The sequence below is a fragment of the Musca autumnalis genome, unplaced genomic scaffold (assembly GCF_047663935.1).
Source record: "Musca autumnalis isolate F117 unplaced genomic scaffold, ASM4766393v1 scaffold_3, whole genome shotgun sequence".
Taxonomy (NCBI): Eukaryota; Metazoa; Arthropoda; class Insecta; order Diptera; family Muscidae; genus Musca; species Musca autumnalis.
In genome coordinates, this window is record NW_027411866.1 from 225,587,946 (window position 1) to 225,613,504 (window position 25,559).

At 41.0% G+C, this 25,559-nt stretch overlaps 1 protein-coding gene across 7 annotated transcripts in view; it reads right to left on the reverse strand.

The window, feature by feature from the left end:
* The window catches only part of arm (armadillo), a 68,690-nt gene that overhangs the window by 10,322 nt on the left and 32,809 nt on the right, over positions 1-25,559 (reverse strand). For 4 of the 7 annotated variants that reach the window (XR_012411749.1, XR_012411750.1, XM_073977008.1 and 1 more), the window contains exons 3-6: positions 15,330-16,969; positions 15,058-15,258; positions 14,713-14,985; positions 8,915-9,008 (exon numbers count right to left, since the gene is read on the reverse strand). Coding sequence is in view for 3 of the 7 variants with exons in the window: in XM_073977008.1 (XP_073833109.1) it covers positions 8,915-9,008; positions 14,713-14,985; positions 15,058-15,258; positions 15,330-16,969 (2,208 nt within the window). In the remaining 4 variants the exon portion in view is untranslated. The remainder of the gene's footprint in view (positions 1-8,914; positions 9,009-14,712; positions 14,986-15,057; positions 15,259-15,329; positions 16,970-25,559) is intronic. The other 3 variants (XR_012411751.1, XR_012411752.1, XM_073977010.1) reach the window with 1 other exon arrangement.

The following is a 25,559-nucleotide window of genomic DNA, read 5'->3' on the forward strand; positions in this document are numbered from 1 at the left end:
GGAAGTGGATCTCCAGCCACGACATATGGTGCCATAGGGGGTTTTTACACTCTTCGGGCTGTTTGCTCAAGAAGTATGGACTTGCCCCTAAAAAAACTTTTACTGTGATTCGATATTAGGTCTTAAAGTGAACTTATCCGAAATTTTGTGTGGGAGGTACCGGATGCAGTGGACAAATATAGTCCATATTTCAACCTGATCTATATCTGGTACATATATTAGCATGTGTAAAGTACAGACAAATCCGGCCACTCCCTTGAAGAGTTAACGTACTAACAAATTTTCCGAAAATGTTTGATGTTTTGTGGAGGAGGTAACTGAAAGAGTGGACCGTTATGGCTTATCTTCAAACTTAAACTATGTTTAGACAAAATATTACTAATGCCATATTTTGGACCGAATCGGCAGATCCGTTCGAGAGTTATCTTGCGTTCCAACCACCTCACACGGTGTCATTCATAGGGGTTTTTTTGCAACCTTCAGGCTATTTTCTCAGGAAGTATGGACTTGCCCCTGATGAAACTTGTACCGTCGTATCAAGGGCAGTAAATACAAGTTGCTAAAACAAAAATCAATGTGATTCGAGAGATGGCCCTAAACTGAACTTTTCCGAAATTTTGTGTGGGAGGTACCCGAAGTAGTGGACCTATTGAGACCAGATTGGAACCTCATATTACTCTGGTAGAAAGTTTAAGCTTTACAAAGAATGGACCAAATCGGTCACTACCTTCAAGAGTTATCGTGCGCACAAACTTTCCGAACATTTTCGAACATTTGTGGGGGAGGTACCGGAAGGAGTGGACCAATGTAGCTCATCTTCGAACTTAAACTAAGTTTGGACAAAATATTACGAAAGTTAAAATTTGAACCGAATCGGTTCATCCGTTCGAGAGTTATCGTGCGCTCCAGCCAGCAGGACAGACAGACGGACGGACATGGCTAGGTCGACTCCAAATTGTCTGAAACACATTTCGTCCAAACATACTTGGGGTCTAAAACCATTATTTCGATTAGGCGCATTTTCATCGTATCAAAGTGTATACACCCTCCTTAGCCTAAAGGCTGAGGGTATAAAAATAAAGGCTTTTGAAAAGTTGCTCTGTTTGAGTTCTCGACTGCTGTTTCTGACGCTGGGGAGGACTAAAGCCGCAAGGGTCTTTGCTACGGACGACTGAATCGGAGTAGTTCTGTAGGCTTGACCTTTGCTGGCTTCAGTAGCGGGACCAACCTGTCCATTTTCCAGATTTCGGAACCTATGTTGGTGACTAGCGACAGTTTGAGAACTTTAGTGAGACACTCGACTCCCGTCACATCCAGCTGTTTCAGCATTGCCAAGCAGATTCCATCAGGGCCCAACGCTTTAGATGATTTGACGTTCCAGATGACATTTGCAACATCATCCATTGTAAATTGTGTTGGTTCATCCTCGACAGGAAGATATCTAATGCGATTTAGTACTCTTCTATTCGCCCTGTTCACTCCCGGGTTGCTCGACAATCTGTCGAATGTAATAACTTGCGCTAGTCTTCGGATCAGTCAGCGTAACGTCGCCAAACGTGACTGAGGTCCTGTCTTCCTTCTTTCTAGGGGTCCAGAGTGACTTAACCGTTTCCCACAATTCACTTATTCCGGCTCCAATGTTGTAACTCTTGATATGATTTAGCCATTTGTTCCGTTTATGCTCACCGGCCAACTTCCAATGTCAGCTCAATGACCTGGGGGTCACTGGGGTTGGCACGACGAAGCTCATCACGCCCATTTGCTAGTACCGTTGCCTCTGCCGAGAAGTTTTGTCTCACTTCGGGTATTCGATCAGCAGGTATATGGCGAGCGGTTGCAGCAGTGATGATGTCTCGGAACGTCCTTTACCTGAAACATCAGAAGGGTCTCTGAAGCGGTGATTAGTGAAATCTCTGAAACTCGGGCAATTAGCTTTCCCATGATTGACGCACTTGCGGCGTTCAGAGGTGATAAAATCGGGCGGTTTGCTGATGGAGACAATTATGGGATCAGAGCATCTATCCATGAGAAAAAACGGGTTGCCAGGTGAAGTCATTTGTCAGACTAGGTGACACGATGGTTATGTCTGCGAACTGTGAGCGAGCAAAATATAGAGCTATCTATCTGCTCAGCTAGCGCTATAAACCTCTGGTTGTTTCCGAGGACCAAATGCCACACCTCCTGAGCATTAAAATCCCACAAGACCAGACGGTTATGACCTTCAAAAAGCGGGCTAATGTTGTGCCTATAACCTGGAGTACAGCTATTTATGGCCGGGATGTATACGTTCAGAAAATCTACCTCGGCATATCTACACATGTTTGAACCTTTGTAAGTGACCCAGCAAACCAAATGTCTGATGTCCGACACGTCTGAACAATTTCGGAAGCAAAGTCGTTCAGATTTCGTTCCGATTTCTAAAACGATTTTTCGGATAGGAAATAGTTCAGATTTTGTACCCATTTCGGAACGAATGTCGGAAAGAAATTTTCTATCCGAATTTCCCAAGGATTTTCTTCAGATTTCGTTACGAAATCGGACCGAAATCGATCCGATGTCGCTAAGACATTTCGTTCCGAAATTATGTCAACCACTTCATACAACTATCGTTAAGATGATATCGTTACGATTTCGGATCAGATATCGGACGTATCGTCCGAATTTAGTTCCGATTTCGTTACGATGTCGGTACGATTGGTTTGCTGGGTGAGGTACCCGAAGATGTTCTCGAATATAGATCTTCATGGAACTTGATGTACGTTTGAAGGAAATTTCAATCCGAAAGTTTGCGTTATCACACGTCAATTTAGTTGAAGCGGTGGAGATTCTTGGAGCTTTTGGGCCGTCGTGAGGACTGCGAAAAATTCATTTTTGGGAACATTTTTGGAATTTTGTGCGGTAGGTACTTCCGAAAGAGTGAACCTATATAGTCCATATTCGAACATGATCTATTACCCCGGTTACACTTAACCGGATCAACCCAGTGGGTTTGGGTTTCAAATGTCAATTCCATAGCGCAAATGTCAAATAAATCCTCATAAAGTGGGTTAACCCTGCAAAAAGCTCTAGTGTAACCGCGCTATAAGTCTGGAAAAAATATTACGAGAAATAAAATTTGGACCATATCTATTGCTCCTTTCTCGAGATTTAATGCGCGCACCATTTTAACGAACTGTTTTGAGGTGCCCGAAGCAGTGTACCGATATGGTCCATCTTCGAACATGATCAAAGTTTGGAAGAATATTACGAGTTCAAAACATTTTGGACCAAATCGGTTGATACGTTTGAGTTATACTGCGCTCCAAACAGACAGGCAGACGTAGAGGACAAAATCGACCAATGTTATTGTAGCAAGGGAAAAATGGTCATTCCTACTGTGTCCAGATTCAAAAATTCTGCAACTTGGAAACAGGGAAACAGTTAAGTTGGTTTCGCAGCTAAACAAATGAAGCGTAACGTACCGTCCTACAGTCCACATGAAAGTAATGTGTTGGGTATAATGCAGTCAATTCGAGACCCATACGAATTGATACGGCGCACAGTCCGCATTTTATTTACTATTATTTTTATTGTTGTCTTATTACGTCGAAGGTCATTATGTTCGTGTTTACCTTGGCAGCTCGGGTTCTTCTCTGAAATGGATGGATGTGGTCTTCAAGTACATCTTTCACACTATATCTTTAAACTGCCTGTACAACTAAATCAGTGTGAATGCTATCCAAGCCGGCCTCCTGATAGGCTCGCTGATCTAGAGGTTCCCGTTTATACCTTTGGTCTTCTCTCACTTCAAAAATATCACGGACGTTTTTTAACGCCTGGGAAAAATTATATCCATACTACCCTGGATAAGATGTACAATTAAAAATCCTCTTAATCAAGGCCCTAAAGAAGCTCTTTATAAAGGCTGCATTAGACCACCAGATGATATTGACTATATCTAGCAGAGGAGACAGACAGTCTTTTGAGACCATCAGCACGGATACGACCATTGCGACGTGTGCCTCAAAACTAAAGAAGACAACAACTAATGAGGTATCAGTCAATTTTACATGTAGAAAACCAGTAAGGAAAGGATCAAAGTCGGGCGGGGCCGACTATATGATATCCTACACCACTGTGATATGTAAAATATTAATCGGAGCTATATCCAAATCTGAACCGATTTCTATATAATTTGGCACATTTATTTCTAGACTGAATTCAGTCACACGTTCCAAATATCATTGAAATCGGACTTATATAGCGTGTTTGGATCAGCAAATACGCGAAATCGGACGAAAATATATATGGGTGCTATATCCAAATCTGAACCGATTTCGATATAATTTGGTACATTTATTTCTAGACTGAATTCAGTCACACATTCCAAATTTCATCGAAATCGGACATATATAGCGTGTGTGGTACAGAAAATACGTGAAATCGGCCGAAAATATATATGGGAGCTATATCCAAATCTGACCCGATTTCTATATAATTTGGTACACTTATTTGTAGACCGAATTCAGTCACACATTCAAAATTTCATCAAAATGTGACGTATATAGCGTGTTTGGTGCAGCAAATACGTGAAATCGGGCGAAAATATATATGGGAGCTATATCCAAATCTGAACCGATTTCGATATAATTTGGTACATTTATTTTTAGACCAAATTCAGTCACCCATTCCAAATTTCATCGAAATCGGACATATATAGCGTGGGTGGTATAGAAAATACGTGAAATCGTCCGAAAATATATATGGGAGCTATATCCAAATCTGAACGGATTTCGATATAATTTGGCACACTTATTTCTAGACCAAATTCAGTCACACATTCAAAATTTCATCAAAATCGGACGTATATAGCGTGATTGGTGCACCACATACGTGAAATCGGGCGAAAATGTATATGGGAGCTATATCCAAATTTGAACCGATTTTCACCAAAAGCAATAGCGTTCTTCCTATGGCTAAAAAAATTGTAGTGCCCAATTTTCAGCTGAATCGGACAAAAAATGCGACCTGTACGTTGCGAACAAAAATACATGGACAGACGGACGGACATGCATAAATCGACTCAGAAAGTGGGGTCTATTTCGTTTCCTTTTGTATGTTACATACAAATGCACAAAGACATAATACCCCTTACCACTGTGTGGTGTAGGCTATAAATACCTTTAGCCTTTCACAGTAAAAACTGTTAAATCCATTTCAAGCCCCCTCGTGGATCATTTCATCATGTTTACCACAAATAATACTTGGGAGTCCTGGATTACAATGATATAATTCTTTCTTGCGGAAGTCTATACTTGCCGAGATATAAGTCTTCCAAGTTTTGTTTTCCGGCCGAAAACCACGCCATTCGCCAAAACTTGTAAATTTTAAAGCCTTCTTTTTCGTGTAGCTCGTTTTTGGTATAATCCGCAGTCCGGCCACCCTCTTAACTTTTTAAAAATTGTAAATATCTTGAGCAGTATCGACTTCGCCGCGTGGAGGAAATTGTGTCGTTGTGCTTCGCAATGATATCTATACCTCGAAGGGACAAGAGAGACTTTTCCGATTCATATTAGCTCAATGATATGGAACATACTTTCTATAGCCGAGTGCGAACGGTGTGTCTTACGACGCCAATTACAGAGACGTTCCACATGGTTGAAATACTAAGGAAATGTTCTCAATTTACGGAGTAATAAGGAATAATAAGGTTAATATTTAAGCACTGCAGTCCTTTCAAAAGGTTGAGATAAAAGTCACTTTTGGCGGCATACATTACGCGAAGAATGAGGTACCGCGAGAAAAATATAAAGTTGTTTCAGATCTAAAGAGAATAATCATCCTTGTGGACATCCTATTATTATTGCAAATGAAAGTATTGCTCCATTTTTTTCGTAATATTGTCAAAATTTGCGTATACTCCCATAGCCTGGCAGGAGGCACGGGTGGTTTTTATACCCAAACCAGGTAAGGCAAGTTACGCAGTACCAAAATCTTATCGCCCGATAAGTTTAACATATTTTTACTCAAGACAGTGGAACGGACAGTCGATACCATGATAAAGAGCAAAATCCCCAACGACATGTTGAAATACAAACAACATGCATACGTGAAAGGTAGGTCAGTGGAAAACGCATTACATGAGGTAGTACACCACATAGAGAGGACCTTCGAAATGAAGATGTACACACTCGCAGTTTGCATCGACATAGAAGGTGCTTTCAACAACGTCAGCACGGAAACGCTGATCCACTCCTTAGACGAATTTCGTGTAGACAGAACGCTGAGGAACTGGATAGACAACATGCTAAGGAACAGATGGATAAGTTGCGCGCTACATGACGTAACAAAAAGAGACAAAGTAGGGCAGGGATCGCCACAGGGGGGGATCGCCACAGGGGGGGATTTTATCGCCGCTTCTGTGGGTCACTACCATAAATAGTCTACTAAGGTCCTTAACCAAGGAAGGATTTGAAACAGTCTGTTATGCAGACGACGTTATAATACTTCTTAGGGGAAAGAATCCAAATCTACTTTGGAGGAGAGCCGAAGAGGCTCTAAATATAGCTTACAACTGGGCTAGACCAAGAGGTCTTAATGTTAACCCGGAAAAAACAGAGTTATGTCTTTTCACTAGGAAAACGAAATAGGGCTCCGTCGAAGAGCCAGTTTTCCTGAATAAGACATTAACTATATCTCCAACAGTTAAATATCTTGGGGTAATTCTAGATAGGAAACTCAAATGGAATGACCATATTCAGGAAAGGGCTGCCAAAGCACACAGACGTATGGTCAACTTGTAGAAGGGCTATAGGCTCAAAATGGGGTTTTAATCCTAGAATGATACACTGGCTATACAGAAGCGTAATAATACCGATTCTTACTTACGCATTTATTTTATTTATTTCATTTCATAATACAAGGCCTAAAAGACCATATATACATATTACTTAGTCCTCAAAAAACCTGAGTTATAAAACTAAACATGCTTTGTCCACCCGATAGAAATACAGATAAGGTATGAAGCAGCCATTGCGGCTATAAGACTGAAAGCGATGAGCGAATAGTATCGGACCGGATACCAGAATCAAGTGAAGTAGCTCTGTGTGAAGTTCTAATACCGGACAGAGATATGTGGATCGATGGAACCCTTGCACAGATTCCCGCTGGAAGCTGCGGGTTTACGGACGGGGGCTGTGTTAGGGTGGAGAACGGGACTGGGTCTTTATATCGTAGACACAGAAATGAGGATCTCCCTTCGTCTGCCGGATCATAACACGATCCTCCAGGCCGAAATCCGAGCGATCACAGAATGTCTGAACTGGTTTAAAACAAATACAAGGCCACTCACAGTTAACATCCTTACGGCTCGGTAAACATTATATGGGTACCAGGACACATAGGGATTACGGGAAACGAAGTAGCAAACTCCTTAGCAAAACAAGCCAGGGAGCTACCTACAGTAAGTCTAGACAATGCCAAACCCTTAAAGGCGGCGCGTATAGAACTAAAAGCTTGAGCAAAGAATGCTCATGTATCCCCCTATGGAATAACCAGGAAAAGTGAAAAACTACAAAAATCCTATGGGGAAACCCAGACCAGGACAAAACAAGTGACCTCCTAGTGATGAGTAAAAAGGATATCAGTAGACAAGCGCATCTGTGCAGAGAATAGTGAATGCAGGGCATGTGGCGAGGACAACGAAACGTTGGAACACTATCTCTGCCACTGCCAGGCTTTCACAAACTTGAGAACTCAACTAATGGGAAACGACATTATTACAGGACTCGGCCATATCAAGGACATCGGGTTCAAAAACTTGAGGGACTACGTCAATGGGACTGAACTCCTAAACTAACAACAACAACTTCCAGGACACATAAAATTAGAGCGCACAACAGGCTTCTTCTGGCTTAAGTGTATGCCCTTTCTTTTTAATGACATGTGGTGATCTTATCACCCCTCTTCTCAACCTAACCTAACCTAATATTGTCAACCTCCCTTATCGTTTAAAACTCATTAAATTTGCAGAAGTTTCCTGTCCTGAATTTCGGACAACTTCCTATCCATAACTACAATGTCCCGGTAGCATCAACATTAAAGCACTTAAATTGTATTTCCAAAATAAAATTTAATTCTATTACTAACCCTAACCTCAATTTCACAGAAGTTATGTTTAAAGTATTACGATATATTAAAAATGAATTCCAAACAAATTTATTTATATAACAAAACAAAATATGTAAGAAGATAAAGTGGAAACTAAAAAGAAAACATATTTTGCAAAACAGGGGAGAGGTTGGTGGTTGTTTTAGGCAAACGAGTTCAATGAAAATGGGGGAGGTGAGGGGTAAATGGGTGGTGAGGTGGTGTTCTTTTAGATGCTGGCAAAGTGAAGTTGAAATAGGGTTTAGCTGGGGGGTCTGGGTTGGCTATCAAAAAAACGTGGAAGACATAACTGCACAAACGACAAACAACAGAGGGGGTAAAAAAGGGCGGGGGTCGGGCGAGATATATTCGACTTTTTAATGTAAAGAAGAACGAACAAACATTTGAACGAGAACTGTTTTGGTTTTTTTGTTTTTTGACGAAATCATCACAATTTGTTTTGGCTCTTGTTGTTGCTGTTTTGTTGCACAAATCAATGTCAATGTTTGAATATGATTTTGTTTTTTCGACTAATGTTAGTACAAGAGAAATGGGTATTAAAATGTTGTACATGTCTTGATTTAGAGTTGATATATTCATGTGAATAACTTTTTTTGTTTGATTTCTACATGCTTCGTTATTTTGTTGATGTTTTTTATTTTTGTCTGATATAAATGTGAATCTCGTAAATGAGGGGAAGAGAAAGGGGGAAAATAACAAGTAGTAGTAGCTTGATTGTTGTAGTAAACTTAAAGTTATGTTTTTTTATTGAGGCTAACATACGTACCTTGTTGGAATGCACGACCGCCATGGGAGCTATGAACGCTAGGTGGCCCTTGGCCGTAGAGACCTTCATATGCTTGCTCTGGCCCAAGCATATCCTGAGCATTTGGGTTGAATAGATATTTATGGCAGAGCGGCGCAGAGTTGTTGTTGTTGTATTTGTTGTTTTATTTATGCCATGTTGTATTAACATGATTCATTTTTTTTGTTTGTTTTGTTTTATAATTCGATTATTACGTTTAAAGTCGTTGAAATTTGTTCGTTTTGGTAAAAATATGGTAACAAACAAAATGTTACAAGTAAATAGAGTTTGGTTGGTTGATTGTTTGTTAGGTAGGTGGTAGGTTTTTTTGTTTATTGTCACACATTAACCATTAACAAATTTATTGTTGTGTTTTTTGGGGGAAACGAAACGAACGAACGAACAACAAACAAAACAATGTTGGGTGGAAATTCAATTCAATCAAATACGAGAGGGGGAGGATCATCCAACAAACATAATTTTTCAATTATTTAGCCGAAATAGTTTCACGATTTCGTTTTGATTTCGATATTGATGATGTAGTAACAACACAGTGCATGGGGTTAGGATTTTTTTGGTTTTCCAAATTTCAAGTGATTTTGGTTATTTTTTACGTTTTTCGATTGTTTGTGAAGAAGGTGACGTTTGATTGGTGATTTGTTTAATTGTTTATTATTGGTAGAGGTGGTGGGTGTTGGAGTGGTGATATATTTTGCAACAACATTAATATACATAGAAATAAAAAAGAAAAGAAAAAAAACGAAAAAAATAAATAAATGATGCAAAAACAAATCAATAAATTGAAAACAAAATAGTAATAATAGGAATAATAACACAATAAGCTTAAGCTTTCTCTAGAAGCTACTATAATTTAGTATCGCAAATATTTTAAGGCTAATGGGGGGAGGGGAGGATGGATGATTATAAAATTTTTTGTATATATTTTTTTGTAAGATAATATGATAAAGTTAAATAAAAAATTAATGAATTAAAATTAAATTGAAATTAAAATTAAAATCAAGGAGTACTATACACTATACCAACTGTCTTGTCTTGAGTTAGCAATTTATAGTCCAACATTAGCCCGCTTTAAGAAGGTCAGACGCAAAGACGACGGGATCAGCCAATGAGAGTGATAAGCTTCGTCGTATCAACCCCAATGACCCCAGAGTCAGGGAGCTGACACTGGAAGTTAACAGGCTGGTCGGCGAGCATAAGCGGAACAAATGGTTAAATCATCTGAAGAGCTGCAACATTGGAGCCGGTATAGGTGAATTGTGGGCAACGGTTAAGTCACTCTCGAACCCTGGAAGAAGGGAAGATAGGACCTCAGTCACGTTTGCGACGTTACGTTGACTGACCCGAAGAGGTGCGCAAGTAATTTCAATCGACAGTTTGTCGAGCATCCCAGGAGTGGCAGGGCGAAGAGAAGAGTATTACGTCGCATCAGATCTCTTCCTGCCGAGAATGAACCACCACAATTTACAATGGATGATGTTGCCAATGCCATCAGGAACGCTAAATCATTAAAAGCGCTGGGCCCTGATGGAATCTCCATGGTAATGTTGAATCAGCTGGATGAGCCGGGAGTCGAGTATCTCACCAAAGTCTTCAACTTGTCGCTAGCCACCCTCGTTGCTCCCGAAGTCTGCAAAATGGGCAGGGTGGTCCGACTACGGAAGCCAGGCAAGGATGCCAGCAATAGTGAATCGTACAGACCGATTTCGGTTTTGTCGCCCGTAGCAAAGACACTTGAGGCCTTGCTCCTCCCCAGTATCAGAAATAGCTATCAAGTTGCCGATCATCTACATGGATTCCGTAAGCAGCACAGCACGACAACAGCGCTGCCCGCCATTACCACATATATCTGTAAAGGACTCAACCAGAGACGGCCGTGCGATAGAACAGTGATGGTGGCGCTTGACTTATCAAAAGCCTTTGATACAGTCAGGTACTCCACGCTGTTTGAGGACATTGAGCAGACAACCCTCCGGCCAAGCTTGAAACGTTGGATAGTCAACTATATGTGTGGACGCCAGTCGTACGTGGAATTCAGGAATAAGAAGTCCAAACCCCGTAGAGTGAAACAGGGAGTTCCCCAAGGTGGGGTGATATCTCCGGAACTGTTTAACCTCTACCTCTCCTGTATTCCAACCCATCCAGACGGCATTGACTTCGTGACGTATGCGGATGATTACACGATCCTGGCGTCGGCTACCTATCCTGATAACATCTGTGAGAGACTGAACAACTATTTAACCGATCTTACCACCTTTTTCCATTCGAGGAATATGCAGATTTCCACCACAAAATCTACAGCCACTCTGTTCACCACATGGACAGCGCAGTTTGGATGTGAGTTGAATGTCGTGGTCGACGGTAGCAGAGTTCCGACCACAAATTGCCCTAAAATTTTAGGGGTCACATTCGACACTACATTCACGTCGTGCGCACACGCCACAGCTATCTTCAACAAGTTGAAAAGTAGGAACAAGGTCCTCAAGTCCCTGGCCGGCAGCACTTGGGGTGCAGATAAAGAAACCTTGTTGGCCACGTATAACGCGATAGGTCGGTCTGTGGTAAGCTATGCGGCTCCAGTCTGGTCCCCGAGATTGTGTGATTCGAACTGGAAAAACAGATTCAAACTTGCCAGAATGCCGCCCTGAGAACAGCGACAGGGTGCCTCCTCAAATCTTCAGTGAACCATATACATGAGGAGGCAAAAATTCTTCCTGTAAAACACAATGAGATGCTTTCGTTGCAGTACCTGCTTGGATGTTATCGTGTGAGCCATCCCAATCACCATCTTGTGGGTAGGCCCGGCCCATTCAGGGAGATCAGGAAGGATATCCATAATAAAGAACTTGGAGTACATCCTCCATCTATCGCAGCTGAGGAGCGTCAGCTGCCACGACAAACCAGAGTAGTTTTGGCTCAACTACGCTCGGGATATTGCAGTCGCCTAAATTCGTATTGGGCGGAAATCGATCGCGCCGTGCAAGACATATGCCCAGTATGCGGCATGGGCCCGCACGACACACAACACCTTTTTAACTGCCCCGCCAAACCTACCCATCTAACTCCAGTGGATCTGTGGCTACAACCCATCGAAGCAGCCACTTTTCTGGAAATGGAGATAGACTCAGAACCAGATTGAACAGAGGAACGAACAAATAATAATAACAAAAACACTGTTAGAACAACAACGACGGGGCATGCTTTCGTTGTAGTACTTGGTCGGTTGTTACCGTGAGAGCCATCCTAATTACCATAAGGTGGATATGACTCCCCCACCCAGGCATGTCGGGAGGGATCTTCATGATGTAGAAAGAGAGGAGAGATCAATAAATCTATCAAACAGGTATAAAAAGCATTCACACTGATGCAGTCGCAGATGATATAAACAACTATCGTGTGAATGCGGTCCTCGGAGAACATCCCCCATATATCGCAGCTAAGGAGCATCAGCTGCCACGACAAACCAGAGTATTTTGGCTCAACGACGTTCGAGTTGATTCCAAATAGGCCAAGAATCGATGACACCGTACAAAATATCTGCACAGCATGCGGCACAGACCCGCACGACACACTGCACCTTTTCAATACCATCGAAGTAGCAACAATTCCAGAATTGGGGATAGACTCAGAGCAAGATTAAGCAGAGAGACGAACATACAGCTACACATGTACCTCCCGTTTCAAGTCGGAAATGCCGAAGAGACGGACTCCTATAAACCAGCCACAAAAGGGAAAGGTTCAGATACTCCAAACTTGCAGAGAACAGGCAAGGCCGCAGGCTCCTAGCAATCCCAGCCCTGCTGGGAAGAGTGGAGTTGGAAGAACAAAAGGAGATGTCTGTGCAAGGCGCCAAGGTGGTGGAAAGACTGACGAATGATCAAACACTATGCAGGTGGACGGTTCGAAGTTGCAGGCTAACGGTGGAGTGTGAGGTCGGAAAGTTTGACCCCATCGACCCTGAGAGCAGCGACACGGCCAGTACCTACCAATATGCCTCCGTTTCGAAGTCGGAGGGTGCGATCGTCTGAGGATCCACAGCCTGTTGTAAAAAGGATTCCATTCATTCGACTTCCATAGCCTATTTAGAGAATCACAGACATACCGAACTCGGTCCTAGTGGAGGACATAGCTGTTCCAAGACCAGCCGAGGGTGTACAACATTGCACGGGAGCAGTATACCAGGTACCAGCTAGAGATTCTTTAGAATTACCCGTAGTCTTCTTAGAGTGGTTGCTATGCACTGAGCCCCAGATCTATCAGGCAGTCACCAATTCGATGAACTAGTGTATGGGCTTTAACTCATCTTGGTAAGGGGTTGAGGTCTAGCTTTCAATAGGAAAAAGTCTCTGGTCAAGGCCGTTTGAATTCCCTCTTGGTAAGGGGTTGATGTCTTGCTTTCACCAGGAAACGTCCCGAACGGGAGCAGGATACCAGCTAGAAACTCTTTAGAATTACCCGTAGTCTTCTTAGAAAGTGGTTGCTATGCACTGAGCCCCAGATCTATCAGACAGGCACCAATTCGATGAACTAGTGTATGTGCTTTAATTCCCTCTTTGTAAGGGGTCTAGATTTCGAAAGGAAAAAGTCTCTGTTGTAGGCCGCTTTTATTCCCTCTTGGTAAGGGGTTGATGTCTTGCTTTCACCAGGAAACGTGCCGGGTCAAGACTTCATAGTTGACAATACTACCCGTTTTAATTCAATACATATCTCGTGACCCCAGGCGTGAAAAATTATAAGTTCTATCTAGAAGATCGTAAAGATCTGTGATGGTGTGGATAGTTGATATCACTCAAATCCCTTTACCACCAGAAAAGGGACTTCTGATTGGATCACGTATCCGAGAAGTCACTTCCAGTTTCAGCCCCATGTGATCGGGGATCTGGTAACCCCTTTCATGTGGCTCATGAATAGAAGCGAGGATTAGAATTTCAAGTATTTGTCGGATAATATAGAATACCTTACTGAAAGAATTGCCGACGGGGACGGCATAAATTTGAATTGAAATAATGATAACTTTTAGGAATTCGCCTATTTAGTTTTGAAACCGATTGAATAAATTTCACTTGAAATTCAAGTGCAAAATATTACAGAATTGGTGTGAATTAGTGAAGAATTTCATTTCAAGGCGATATATGGAAGATTTTTCTTTTGGAATCTAGAAATTGTGGAACAAATTTGTTTGGGGCAAATTGATCAGTGGTCAAAATGTGACACCCACATCAGGCACTAAGTTAGAAAAGGCTTCCATCAGTAGGATCGTTGAAAAGTACCTCTTAAGTAATGTTACCGCTTTAAAAGAGATATAAATAAATCTCAAATAGATTTGAATAATATTAGTTTGAAAAAGTTGTGAAATACCTATCTGTAAAGTACGAAAATATTTTCGTTGGTGAGGGGGGTCGTGGGTATAGTGTATATGTAATATAAAATTTAACTTTTAAAGTCTAACTAATGTTAATCTATTTTAGAACAAAAATATAACGATAATTATTTTTCTTATACAAAAAAATAAGTAAAATTTAAATTAAAAATTATATAACTTTACAAATGTCTGCTGATATAATAAATATCTATGTTTGATAATTATAGTTTTTGAATAAATAAAATATATGGTTTATATAGTAGCTAATATTGTTTCGTTTCGAGAAAAAAAAAACAACTATTTTTACATCTGTGTGTGTATGGTTTTTTGGTAATAAAATACAATATTAGTTAACTACTACTTTTTCTTTGGATAATAAAAAATATTAGACATAACGAACCTGTAAATCTGGACCCAAGCCCAAGTCTGCATTTCCCCATATGTTGTTGTCTTCACGTAATAGTGAATTGGTTAGCTCTATGGATAGACGTTTCTTGTAATCTTGTGGTTTATCTTCGCTCATACGGAATAATACAGCTGCAGCATATGTGGCTACACCCTCATTGCGAGAGTGTAGCAAATCGGTGAGGGGGCCAGTGGCTCCCTCTTGTTCGATAATTTCAGCGCCTTCTTTGTCGGCGGCAAGTTCACAAAGAACACCGGCAGCAACGCGCTAAGAAGAAGAGGAAAAATAAAATTAGTTTAAATATGTTCTTTTTTGAAGTGCCAGTCCTTATCCTCCTACCTGTATATTTTCAATTTCATTGAAAAGTAAACGAACAAATATCGGTATTACCGATTGTTGGCGTATAAGTGCCCGATTGTGTGACTCTCTAGCCAAAATGTGTAATGCACCCACAGTGCCTTCAACAATTTCCTCCATGCGTACACCATCAGCATAGGCCGAGGGCTGTTGAGAGCCAGTAGTGGCAACTGAAGAACGTTGCTGCAAGTAAAAAAAAAAAAATTGTCATTTAAATAATTCTTCAAAACACTGTAAAACTCAACTCTACTTACACGTTCTGTGTCTTGGAAAGCACGCATCAATAATCGTACCAAATGATGTATTGCTCCATGCTCTCGCAGTGGTGCCGCATTGGCTGGACACAAAGCCAAGTTGCGCACCAAACCTATGGCGGCCTTAATCAAGGGCCAACGTGATGGTGGATGCAATAACTTAACAATCACCGATAGACCATAATTCAAGCGTACGGCATTTTGAGCCATTTCCGAATCGGCATGACGTGTGGTCAAGTGACGCAATGCACAGACAGCTGGTTCGGTAATCTCTTCACGATCTCCAGCATTGATAATGGTACGGACCAGGGCATCAACACCACCAACTTGACAAACGGTAGCCTTGTTGCGTTGATTGTTGCAAGTCAAATTCGAGAGAATACCAGCGGCACAAGTTACCACATTAACATCTGTAGAGGCCAACACCTGGACCAATGATTGCAACAACGGTTCAAGACCATCAACTTTTGTGGCAGCATCAGACAAATTGCGCAAAGTCCAGAGGCAATTTTGCACCAAACGCGGTGATGGATTGGACAAGTGCATAGCCAATGCCTGCATACCGCCAGCATCAACAATAGCCGGCTTATTGCTCGAACAAACAGACAACACTTTCAAGACCCGCGATGTGGTCCACAACAACTTCTCATAATCATAGGAACGCATTATGCGCACCAATTCATTTGGACCTCCGGAAGCCAAAATAATCAATTTGCTTTCCTGGTTCCCATAGGCCAAAATTTGCAAACAATCTGTGACAATGGCCAGGAATTTGACATTATTACGCTGTAATAGGGTGACCATTTTCTGTAGGCCGCCAGCCAAACGTACGGCCATCTTTGAACCATCTTGATGTAATAACAAATTATGCAATGTGGTGATAGCGTAGAAGAGTACACTCTCAACCGGAGAAGACAACAGTTTCACCAAAGCTGGTATACCACCGCTCTTGAATATAGCCAAGAGACCTTGTCGATGATGTGACAAATTATGAAGAGTACCAACGGCAGCTTTAGTACTTTCCAAATCGTTACTATTCGAAATGGCACGCACAAGAGCTGCCACCATTTGGGGACTGTTCATAATGGCATGACGGGAAGCTTCCTTCTTCGACAATTGGTGTACCATCATGGCTGCTTGGGAGACAACTACTTGATCTTCATCGTTAAGCAATTTTATCAATTCGGGTATGGCACGGGTGGCCAACTCGGCATCATCTTGATAATTGATTAAATTGACAACGGCATGTTTTAACATTTGTGATGGTTCGGCCAAACGTTGAACAGCCGTCGGTTGTTGTGGATCAAATTGTGTTGAGGGTATTTCGATGCCTTCCTCCAATGTTTCGGGGAACATGGCGGCACGTACACGCTGTGATCGAGTCTGGCTTAGCTGTTGATTCATATCATCCACCTGGTCTTGGGTGAAATTCTGTGGAAAGCCAGTATCCAAGTCGAACATTAGAGGATCACCTTCCATTTCTTCATCTTCTTTGCCGGAGAGAGATGGTGCCTGGGTTACAGCACCCGAATGGATACCAGAATCCACCAGATATGAATTTTGTTGCCACATTAAGGTTTGTTCTTTAGACGACACCATCGGTGGCAAATCCGGCGGATTGTACTGATTGTTGTGAGACACTGAAAGGAAAAAAGAAGAAAAAGTTATTTAATTAGATGGAAATATTTTAAAGATGGGTGATTGGAAAAATGTTGAATATAATGTTCCCTATATCATTTTTAAGTACCCAAAGACGACATTAAACGTAAAAACGTTTAAGATTCAAAGACCTGAAAAGTGGAGGACCCTAAAAGAGCAAATAGACTGGAGAGACCAAAAATAATTATATGTGTATCTTTTTGGCGGATCTAGGCAGGCAAAGAAGACATAAAATCTTTAACAAATACATACTTCCTGACCTCTTTGAGTCATCCTAAAAAAATAGATTCACATCCCTCGTAACCAACAAAGCAACAAAGCTGCCACCAACCAAACAACTAAATCCCCCTTTTTTTCATTGAATTACTTTCATTAAATGTGATTAAAATGTAATGGACCAAAATACAGGATGTGGTACAGGCGGTGGCGGTAGATAGGTAAATGTGTTACCAACAGAAAGAGAGAGTATATTTGCCATAGATTTGATTGAGGGGGGAGAAAGGAATAAAAAACGCACCGGCGGATCCTGTGTGTATTTTTACAGAGTAAACAAAAACCCCAACAAAGGACCTTAACACAGGACATTCGTACAAAGAAAGAAAAATCAAGTAAAAAAGGAATGCATTAAAGTTATTGAAAAAAAAAACAGATATCAAACATTAAGATGAGTGAGAGCGGCGCATTGGGCAGACAGACAGGCAGATTATAATGGTGGTTTTATAAAATTCCCATCATCGTTCCAAGTGCTTTTACCCCACTCGGCACTTACCGCCACATAATGAATGAGGAGATATATATTAAACAAGAATCAACTGCAATTTAAAATAAAATTGAAGGATAGACATTAGACGATGGCCACCGCCATCTATCCGTTGTGGCGGCTGTGGCAAAAAAACTCAGCACATCATAAATTCCAACAAAATTAAGACGACAGCAGGAATAGATTAAAAATGTTTACAGCCAAAGGCCAGCACAGCGCGCAAAATATACTCTCATCATCATGTAACACACACAAACACCCGCACCACACTTAGATAGGTTTCCGTTGTGTAAAATTTCGTTGTTACACCAAGAAACTGATGCTACTGCTGTTGCTGATAGTGAAGAATGCCTAGCCACCAACCAACCGTTCGCTTGGACATTCATTTTAGAGTAAACAGCGTTGGTAGCGTGAAAACAAACATCCTACGAACCAAATCACATTGCAGAGAATAAAATGAGCAACATCAGCGCAATAACATCATCACCCAGTCCCCACCATTTGTGACAGGCATATCAACTGAAAGAAGAAGAAAAAAAATACCCCAGGAAGGTTATTGCAAACTTATTTCTTTCGACTGGTTCATGACGTTGCCAATTTAAAGAGTGGAGGCAAGCAATACCTTAAATTTTTCTAAATTTAAATGAAGACATTTTGAAATTAGAATTGGATTGTTATTGGATCGATTACACCATGCCCAAACTTTCTTATTGGTCCTGCAGTTCTAGTAGAAGAAAATAATTCCATAGACCTGACATCGAAAGTTATAAAAACAAAAGAACTCCACATAGAATGAACGTATTTAAGGAGGACCCATAGCGGGAATAGAAGACTTTTAAAATCATCCAATAAGAACAGTTCACAAGTGTTCGACAGGGACTATGTTGCTACATGCTGCGTAAACACCAGCCGCTGTTGTTCCAATGCATAATTTTTGCAATATAATTGCAATAGACTCCGAGGTTAGATTGAGGAAATAGTGAACTTCATGAGTCGGAAGAATATCAGGATCACTGCGGTGTAGAAAATCAAGCTCAGCAGCAATTGCAGCTTACAGCTGCTGCTGATGGCTACAACGTACAGAGGAAAGATCGCCCCCGATGTGGAGGTGGGGGATGAGCTTTCCAATTGCACCAGTACCTTCAATACATACCCATTTCGCTTAAGCCTGGCTCTAATGACCCGTACATGGAATGTATGGGGATAGCAGTCAGGTGTGGAAATGCCGAGGTAGATTCGTATACATCCCGCCGATAAATAACTGTACTCCAGGTTATAGGCCCAACGTTAGTCCGCTTTTGAAAAATCATAACCGACTGGTCTTGGGGGACTCCAATGCACATCATGAGATGTGGCATTCGGTCCACAGAAATGACAAGAGGGGTATAGTGTTGGCTGAACAGATTGCTAGTTCTACGTTTTGGACGAGAATAAGCGGAGAGTGTCACAGTTCGCGGCGAAAAAATGACGTCACCTGGAATCCCGTCGTTTCTTTTGGGTCACACCATCTCCCCATGATTGTCTCCACCAACAGACAGCCCAATTTCATCCCCTCTGAACGTTGCACTTTTATCAATCATGGGAAGGAGTTTCAGAGAGTCATCTAATCAACGCTTAAGAGATCTGCCCAACCTTTCTCATGTTCGGGTAGCAGAAAGGATGTTCCGAGACTTCAAAATGCTGCAGCCGCTCGCCATATACCTGCTGGTCGAATACCCGAAGTGAGACCAAACTTCACAGCAGAGGCGATAGAATTAGCAAATGCGCGTGATGAGCTTAGTCGTACTGACCCTAGAGTCAGAACTTGATACTACAAGTTAACAGGTTGGTCGGAGAGCATAAGCAGCATAGACCAGCTGAAGGGAGTCTTTCTAGATGAGCTGAAGGGAGTCTTTCTAGACGAACTGAAGGGAGTCTTTTCTAGACGAGCTGAAGCGAGGCTTTATAGACGAGCTGAAGCGAGGCTTTATAGACGAGCTGAAGCGAGACTTTATAGACGAGCTGAAGCGAGACTTTATAGACGAGCTGAAGCGAGACTTTATAGACGAGCTGAAGCGAGACTTTATAGACAAGCTGAAGCGAGACTTTATAGACGGGCTGAGGCGAAACTTTATAGACGAGCTGAAGGGTGTCTTTATAGACCAGCTGAAGGGTGTCTTTATAGACCAGCTGAAGGGAGTCTTTCTAGACGAGCTGAAGGGAGTCTTTCTAGACGAGCTGAAGGGAGTCATTCTAGACGAACTGAAGGGAGTCTTTCTAGACGAGCTGAAGCGAGACTTTATAGACGAGCTGAAGCGAGACTTTATAGACGAGCTGAAGCGAGACTTTATAGATGAGCTGAAGCTCTACTTTATAGACGAGCTAAAGCGAGACTTTAGAAACGAGCTGAAGCGAGACTTTATAGACGAGCTGAAGCAAAACTTTATAGACGAGCTGAAGCAAAACTTTACAGACGAGCTGGAGCGAGACTTTATAGACGAGCTGAAGGGAGTCTTTCTAGACGAGCTGAAGGGAGTCTTTCTAGACGAGCTGAAGGGAGTGTTTATAGACAAGCTGAAGGTAGTCTTTATAGACTAGCTGAAGGGAGTCTTTATAGACGAGCTGAAGGGAGACTTTATAGACGAGCTGAAGCGAGACTTTATAGACGAAGTGATTAAAACACGTGAAGAGTTGTAACATTGGAGCTGGAACAAGTGAATTGTCGCTCTCTCGAACCCTGGGAAGACAGGAACTCAGTCATGTTTGGCAACGTTACGCTGACTGATCCGAAGTGGTGCGCAAGTTATTTCAATTCACAGTTTGTCGAGCACCCCGGGAGTGACAGGGCATCGCATCAGATCTCTTCCTGCCTAAGAGGAACAACCAAAATTTACAATGGGTGATGTTGCAAATACCATCAGGAAGGCAACGTCATCCAAAGAATTGGGCTCTGGTGGAATCTCCATGGTAATGCTAAAACAATTGGATGAGCCGGGAGTAGAGTATTCCACTAAAGTTCTAAGCCTACCGCAAGCCATCCCATCGTTCCCGAAGTCACTAAAATGGGCAGGGTATCCGCGACTGAAGCCAGGCAAATACGCAAGCAAAGGTGAATCGCAGTACCGACCGATTTCGTTTTTTTTTTCGCCCGTAGCAAAGACCTTTGAGACTTTAATCCTTCCCATCGTCAGAAATAGCTACCCAGTTGTCAATCATCAACATGTGTTATGTAAGCAGCACAGCACGACAACAGTGCTGCACGCCATCTCCACACATATTAGTTGAGGTCGTGTGATAGAACAGTGTTGGTGGCGCTCGACTTATCAAAAGTCTTTGATACTGTCAATCATTTCACCCTGTTTGAAGATATTTAGCAGATTACCTCCGGATCAACTATATGTGTGGACGCCAATCGTGCGTGGAATTCAGGAACAAGAATTCGAAGCCCAAGGAACAAGGGTGAAACAGGATGTTCTCCAAGGTGGGGTGATGTCTCCGGAACGAAACTGTGTAACGTCTACTTCTCCTGTATTCCACCCTCCAGACGGCATTGAGATCATAACGTATACGAACAATTGTCCGATGTTGGCGTCAGGTGATGTAATTTGAAAAATCTGAATTCCTATTTAACCAATCTTACCACCTTTTTCACGCGAGGAATATGCAAATATAAGCCACTATTTCTACGGCCACTCTATTCAGCACATGGACGGCAGAGGTGAGCACTGAGCTGAATGTCATGGTCGATGGCAGCAGAATTGCGATCACCAAACACACCAAGATTCTAGGGCTCTCACACTTCACGTCATCAGCGCAAACCACATCTTATTGCGACTGGCTGAGATGTAGGAAAAGTCATAAAGTCCCGGTGCAAATAAAGGAACTTTGTTGACCACAAATAATGCGATAGGTCGGTCTGTGGTGAGCTATGCTAGTGTGGTCCGCGAATATAAGTGCAACGCGATGGGAAAATATTCAAACACGTCAAAATGCCGCTTTTAGAACTGCAACAGGGTACCTTCTTCAGTGGGCCATATGCAACAACACAATGGTATGCTTTCGTTGCAGTATTTGCTAATCACCATATGGTGAATAAGACCCCCAGCCAGGCATTTCAGAAGGGAATTTTATGATGGTGTCACAGATGCAATAAACAACCGTGTGAGTGCGATCGTGACGGTGCAGACGTCTAAATTCCTATAGGACAAGGATTGATGACAATGTCCAAAACATGCGCCCATCATGCAAAACAGACGCGCACGGTAATCTGCACCTTTTCAACTGCCCTGCCAAACCTACTTAACTTTGTTGTTGTTACAACCCATCGAAGCAGCCATATCCGAGAACTGGAGATAGACCCAGAGCCAGATTAAACTGAAAAACAAGTAAGCTAAGTCTATAGTCGGACGGGGCCGACCATGTGATATCCTGCACCACTACCCAGGGATGGAAAATTAAAAATTTTATAAAGTACTAAAATGGTACTTTTTTTCATCGAAAAGGTACTTTTTATTATTTTTTAAAGAAAAAATATAAATTTTTTATTCAGTAAAAAACAACAACAAAGGCTTATTTATATCTATGAAATCTGAAGAATGCTGCAAAATGGTATATATTTTTGTGCCATACTGGAGGGTATAATTAACATTGTCATTCCGTTTGTAACACATCAAAATATTCGTCGGACACCCTATAAAGTATATAAACAGATCCGTCCGTCTGTTGAATTCAAGATACAGCTCTCAATATTTATTATGGATCTTTTTTATTTGGTACAGAAGCTTCAATTACTTCAAGGAAGTTCGATATTGAAAATGGGCTCTATCGGTTCTCGTTTTGATATAGCTCTCATACAACGGTATCTCCCGATTTTCGAAATTTTGAAGGTTTGAGTCACATTATCATACCAAATTTGGTATTTAGTCTTCCCCAGAAATTTGTCAGTGCGGGACCAGGTTCTAGCCTCATTATCCAATCGAAATTACTGAAATTAGATACGTTGTATTCGATATGGTTTTAAAACATTCCTATAGAGAATGTGGGAATAGATGCACGTTTTAAATAGCCTAGAACTGGCAAACTATCGACAGTCCGACTATCGTTTTTATCGCTGTCGTACAGCCTTGTTTATATTGAACTCTGAACAAATTATTTTTTAAATATTTCGTGACAGTAATCAAAACAAAAAAAAGAGGTATTGCAGGTTCTCATATTGGAATGTACTTTGATACCGCTCGATGTGAAGTCTTACCGTAGCGACTGTAACTTGATATTTCGGATTCTCAAAGGGAGGAAGACCTCCACAAAGAAAACGATTAATATCGGTTCACATCTTGGTACTACATCCAGATTAAAAAAATTTCTAGCAATTTTAATCTTTAATTTTGCATTTTTAGTTCCTAATACAATTTTTCTAGACTAGAGTATGTGAAATGGTACTGAATTGGCCGCGGGGGTACTTCGGTACTTTTTATAATGAAATGGTACTGAAAAAAGTACTATTGTACTGAATTTTCCATCCCTGCCACTACCCCTGGGAATTAGCTTTCAGCAAATCAAAATTCCTTTTTGGAACAAATAAACTTATTGTCGAGATAGGAAGATCGGTATATCACATTGGGGGTCTCCGGCGAATATTTCGCGGTGTCACATGCATTTTTACCGAAACAAACTTATAATATCCTTTCCACATAGTGGTGTAGGGCATAAAAATTAACTTAAAAACATATGTAAGAGGTTCACGAGATAGGCTATAAACTGGAATTAACCCGAATATGTTTAAAATTTGTTAACCCAAAGTAGGTTTAAACTTTCTCGGAGAAATATTGAAATCCCAAAAGTTTCAGCCCAATCCGAGAGATGTCCATAATCAAGATAACGGTGTTAAAATAAGACATTTCCAAAAATGACCCATATCTTGAGAAACATGGACTTCCCCCGGGAAAGCTATATATCGTTGTGATCAGGGTCCCTAGGACTACCTATGGTAAAAATTTCAACTCGTTCTGAGAGGTGCCCCTAAACGAGACTTGTTCCCAAAACTGTTTTCACAAAAAGGTGTCTTCATGTTTATCAGTCGAAATGTCAATAAACCCATATAACAGATTCTCTAGACAATGATCCTCCAATTAAGGAAATGAAGCAAACAAACCACTATTCACAAATTCAGTTGGTCCAACTCCTACTTGTTTTTTCTAAGTACGCTTTTTTTCCTGCAATTAGATATCAATAACGGTACTTTTTAACAAATAATTCTTTAATGATTGTGTGTGAAAATATAATTTGAGATTCGTATCTGTGTATCGCAGTAATCATTTAGCCCCTTGTTAGGATTTTCTTGTTTGCAAAGAAGACAAAAAAACAAATACAAAAACATCCCCACATTACTTATGGACGGACAAAACAAACTTACTATGGCCATAATATTAAATCTATCTACAACCAACAACAACAGCAACAAATTTGTCTTTTCTTTTTTGTTTGTAAGGGGATATTTAGGTTGGGTGTAGAGTTCATCGTTTCATTTCATTCATTTTCCATTCATTGATACCAGTCAGGCAAGCATGCCAGGCCGGACAGCCAGCCAGCCATCCAGGCAACAGCTCAATTTGCACTACACATAATAATAATGGTGATGATAATGATAATGGCAATACCGATGTTTTGCTTCTTGTTTGTACTGATGACGAGGAGGAGGACGGACAACGACAGCAGTAACAGCAATGATGTGGTGGTGATTACAACAATATTAAATGTCAACAAATCATCAACAGAGCATGTCCATGGCAAACATAAAAATAACAGCTAAAGTAACAAGGAGTAGTACTATGTACCTTCTAACAAGAAGCATAACATACCCATCAACGACAAGAACAACAACAACAACAACTGAACAACTACCACCATTTTAAAATGAACATAATCATTTATGCAAAACAGCAAATAAGAATACAAATTTCAAATTCCCCCCAACCCCACATCATCAGTATTCTTACTTCCTTTTACGTGCAACGAACCACCCATCAACAACCATTCGAATCCCAATTCCTGTAAAAAATGCACACACAACAAAATATATTTAAAGTTATTTGAAAATTTAAGCTGATTTTAAACATGCTGGCGCATACAATATAAGAAATGTAGCTATCCTGCTGGGAATTCCACACAGGGAAAGGGGAGAGAATTCTAGGCAAAAACGGCGAACAAGAAAAAAGCCAAATTGGGGGATATCAAAAACTCATTGAATACCAATAGGATATCAATCAAATCATGTTGGTTCGCCGAATAGCATAAGAATTAAAAAAGCAAGAGAGAACAAATTTGCGGAACATTACAGAAAGGAAATAAAAATTGAAGAGGGAATTGAAAATAAAATTTAAGTTTTAAGATGTTTATTTTCAAAATACTTCAATAAAATAGAAAACTGTTCAAATATTGGGTGGTTTGAGCCTCAAAAAAAAAAACGCATAATGGATTTTCCAGAATTTTTTCAGGAAATTTTACTCCATCTTCTTTTTGAGGATATGAACACAAGTTATGGTTAACAATAATGGTGTTTACATTAAAAAAAATTAAATTATTAAAATTAGTTGGTGACAATAGAAGTTTTGAATGCTTCCAGCGTAATTTTTTAGGCATTCGTTATAACAGCATATAATATGTTTGTATGTTCATTTGTCAGCTTATTCCGGCTCTGAGTCTTTCTCGAGTTCGGAACAAGTCTCGTTTAGGGGCACCTCTCCGATCGCTGACATTTTTACCAAAGGTAGTCCTTGGGACCCTGATCACAACTATAAATATCTTTCCATGGGGAAGTCCAAGTCTTTCCAGAG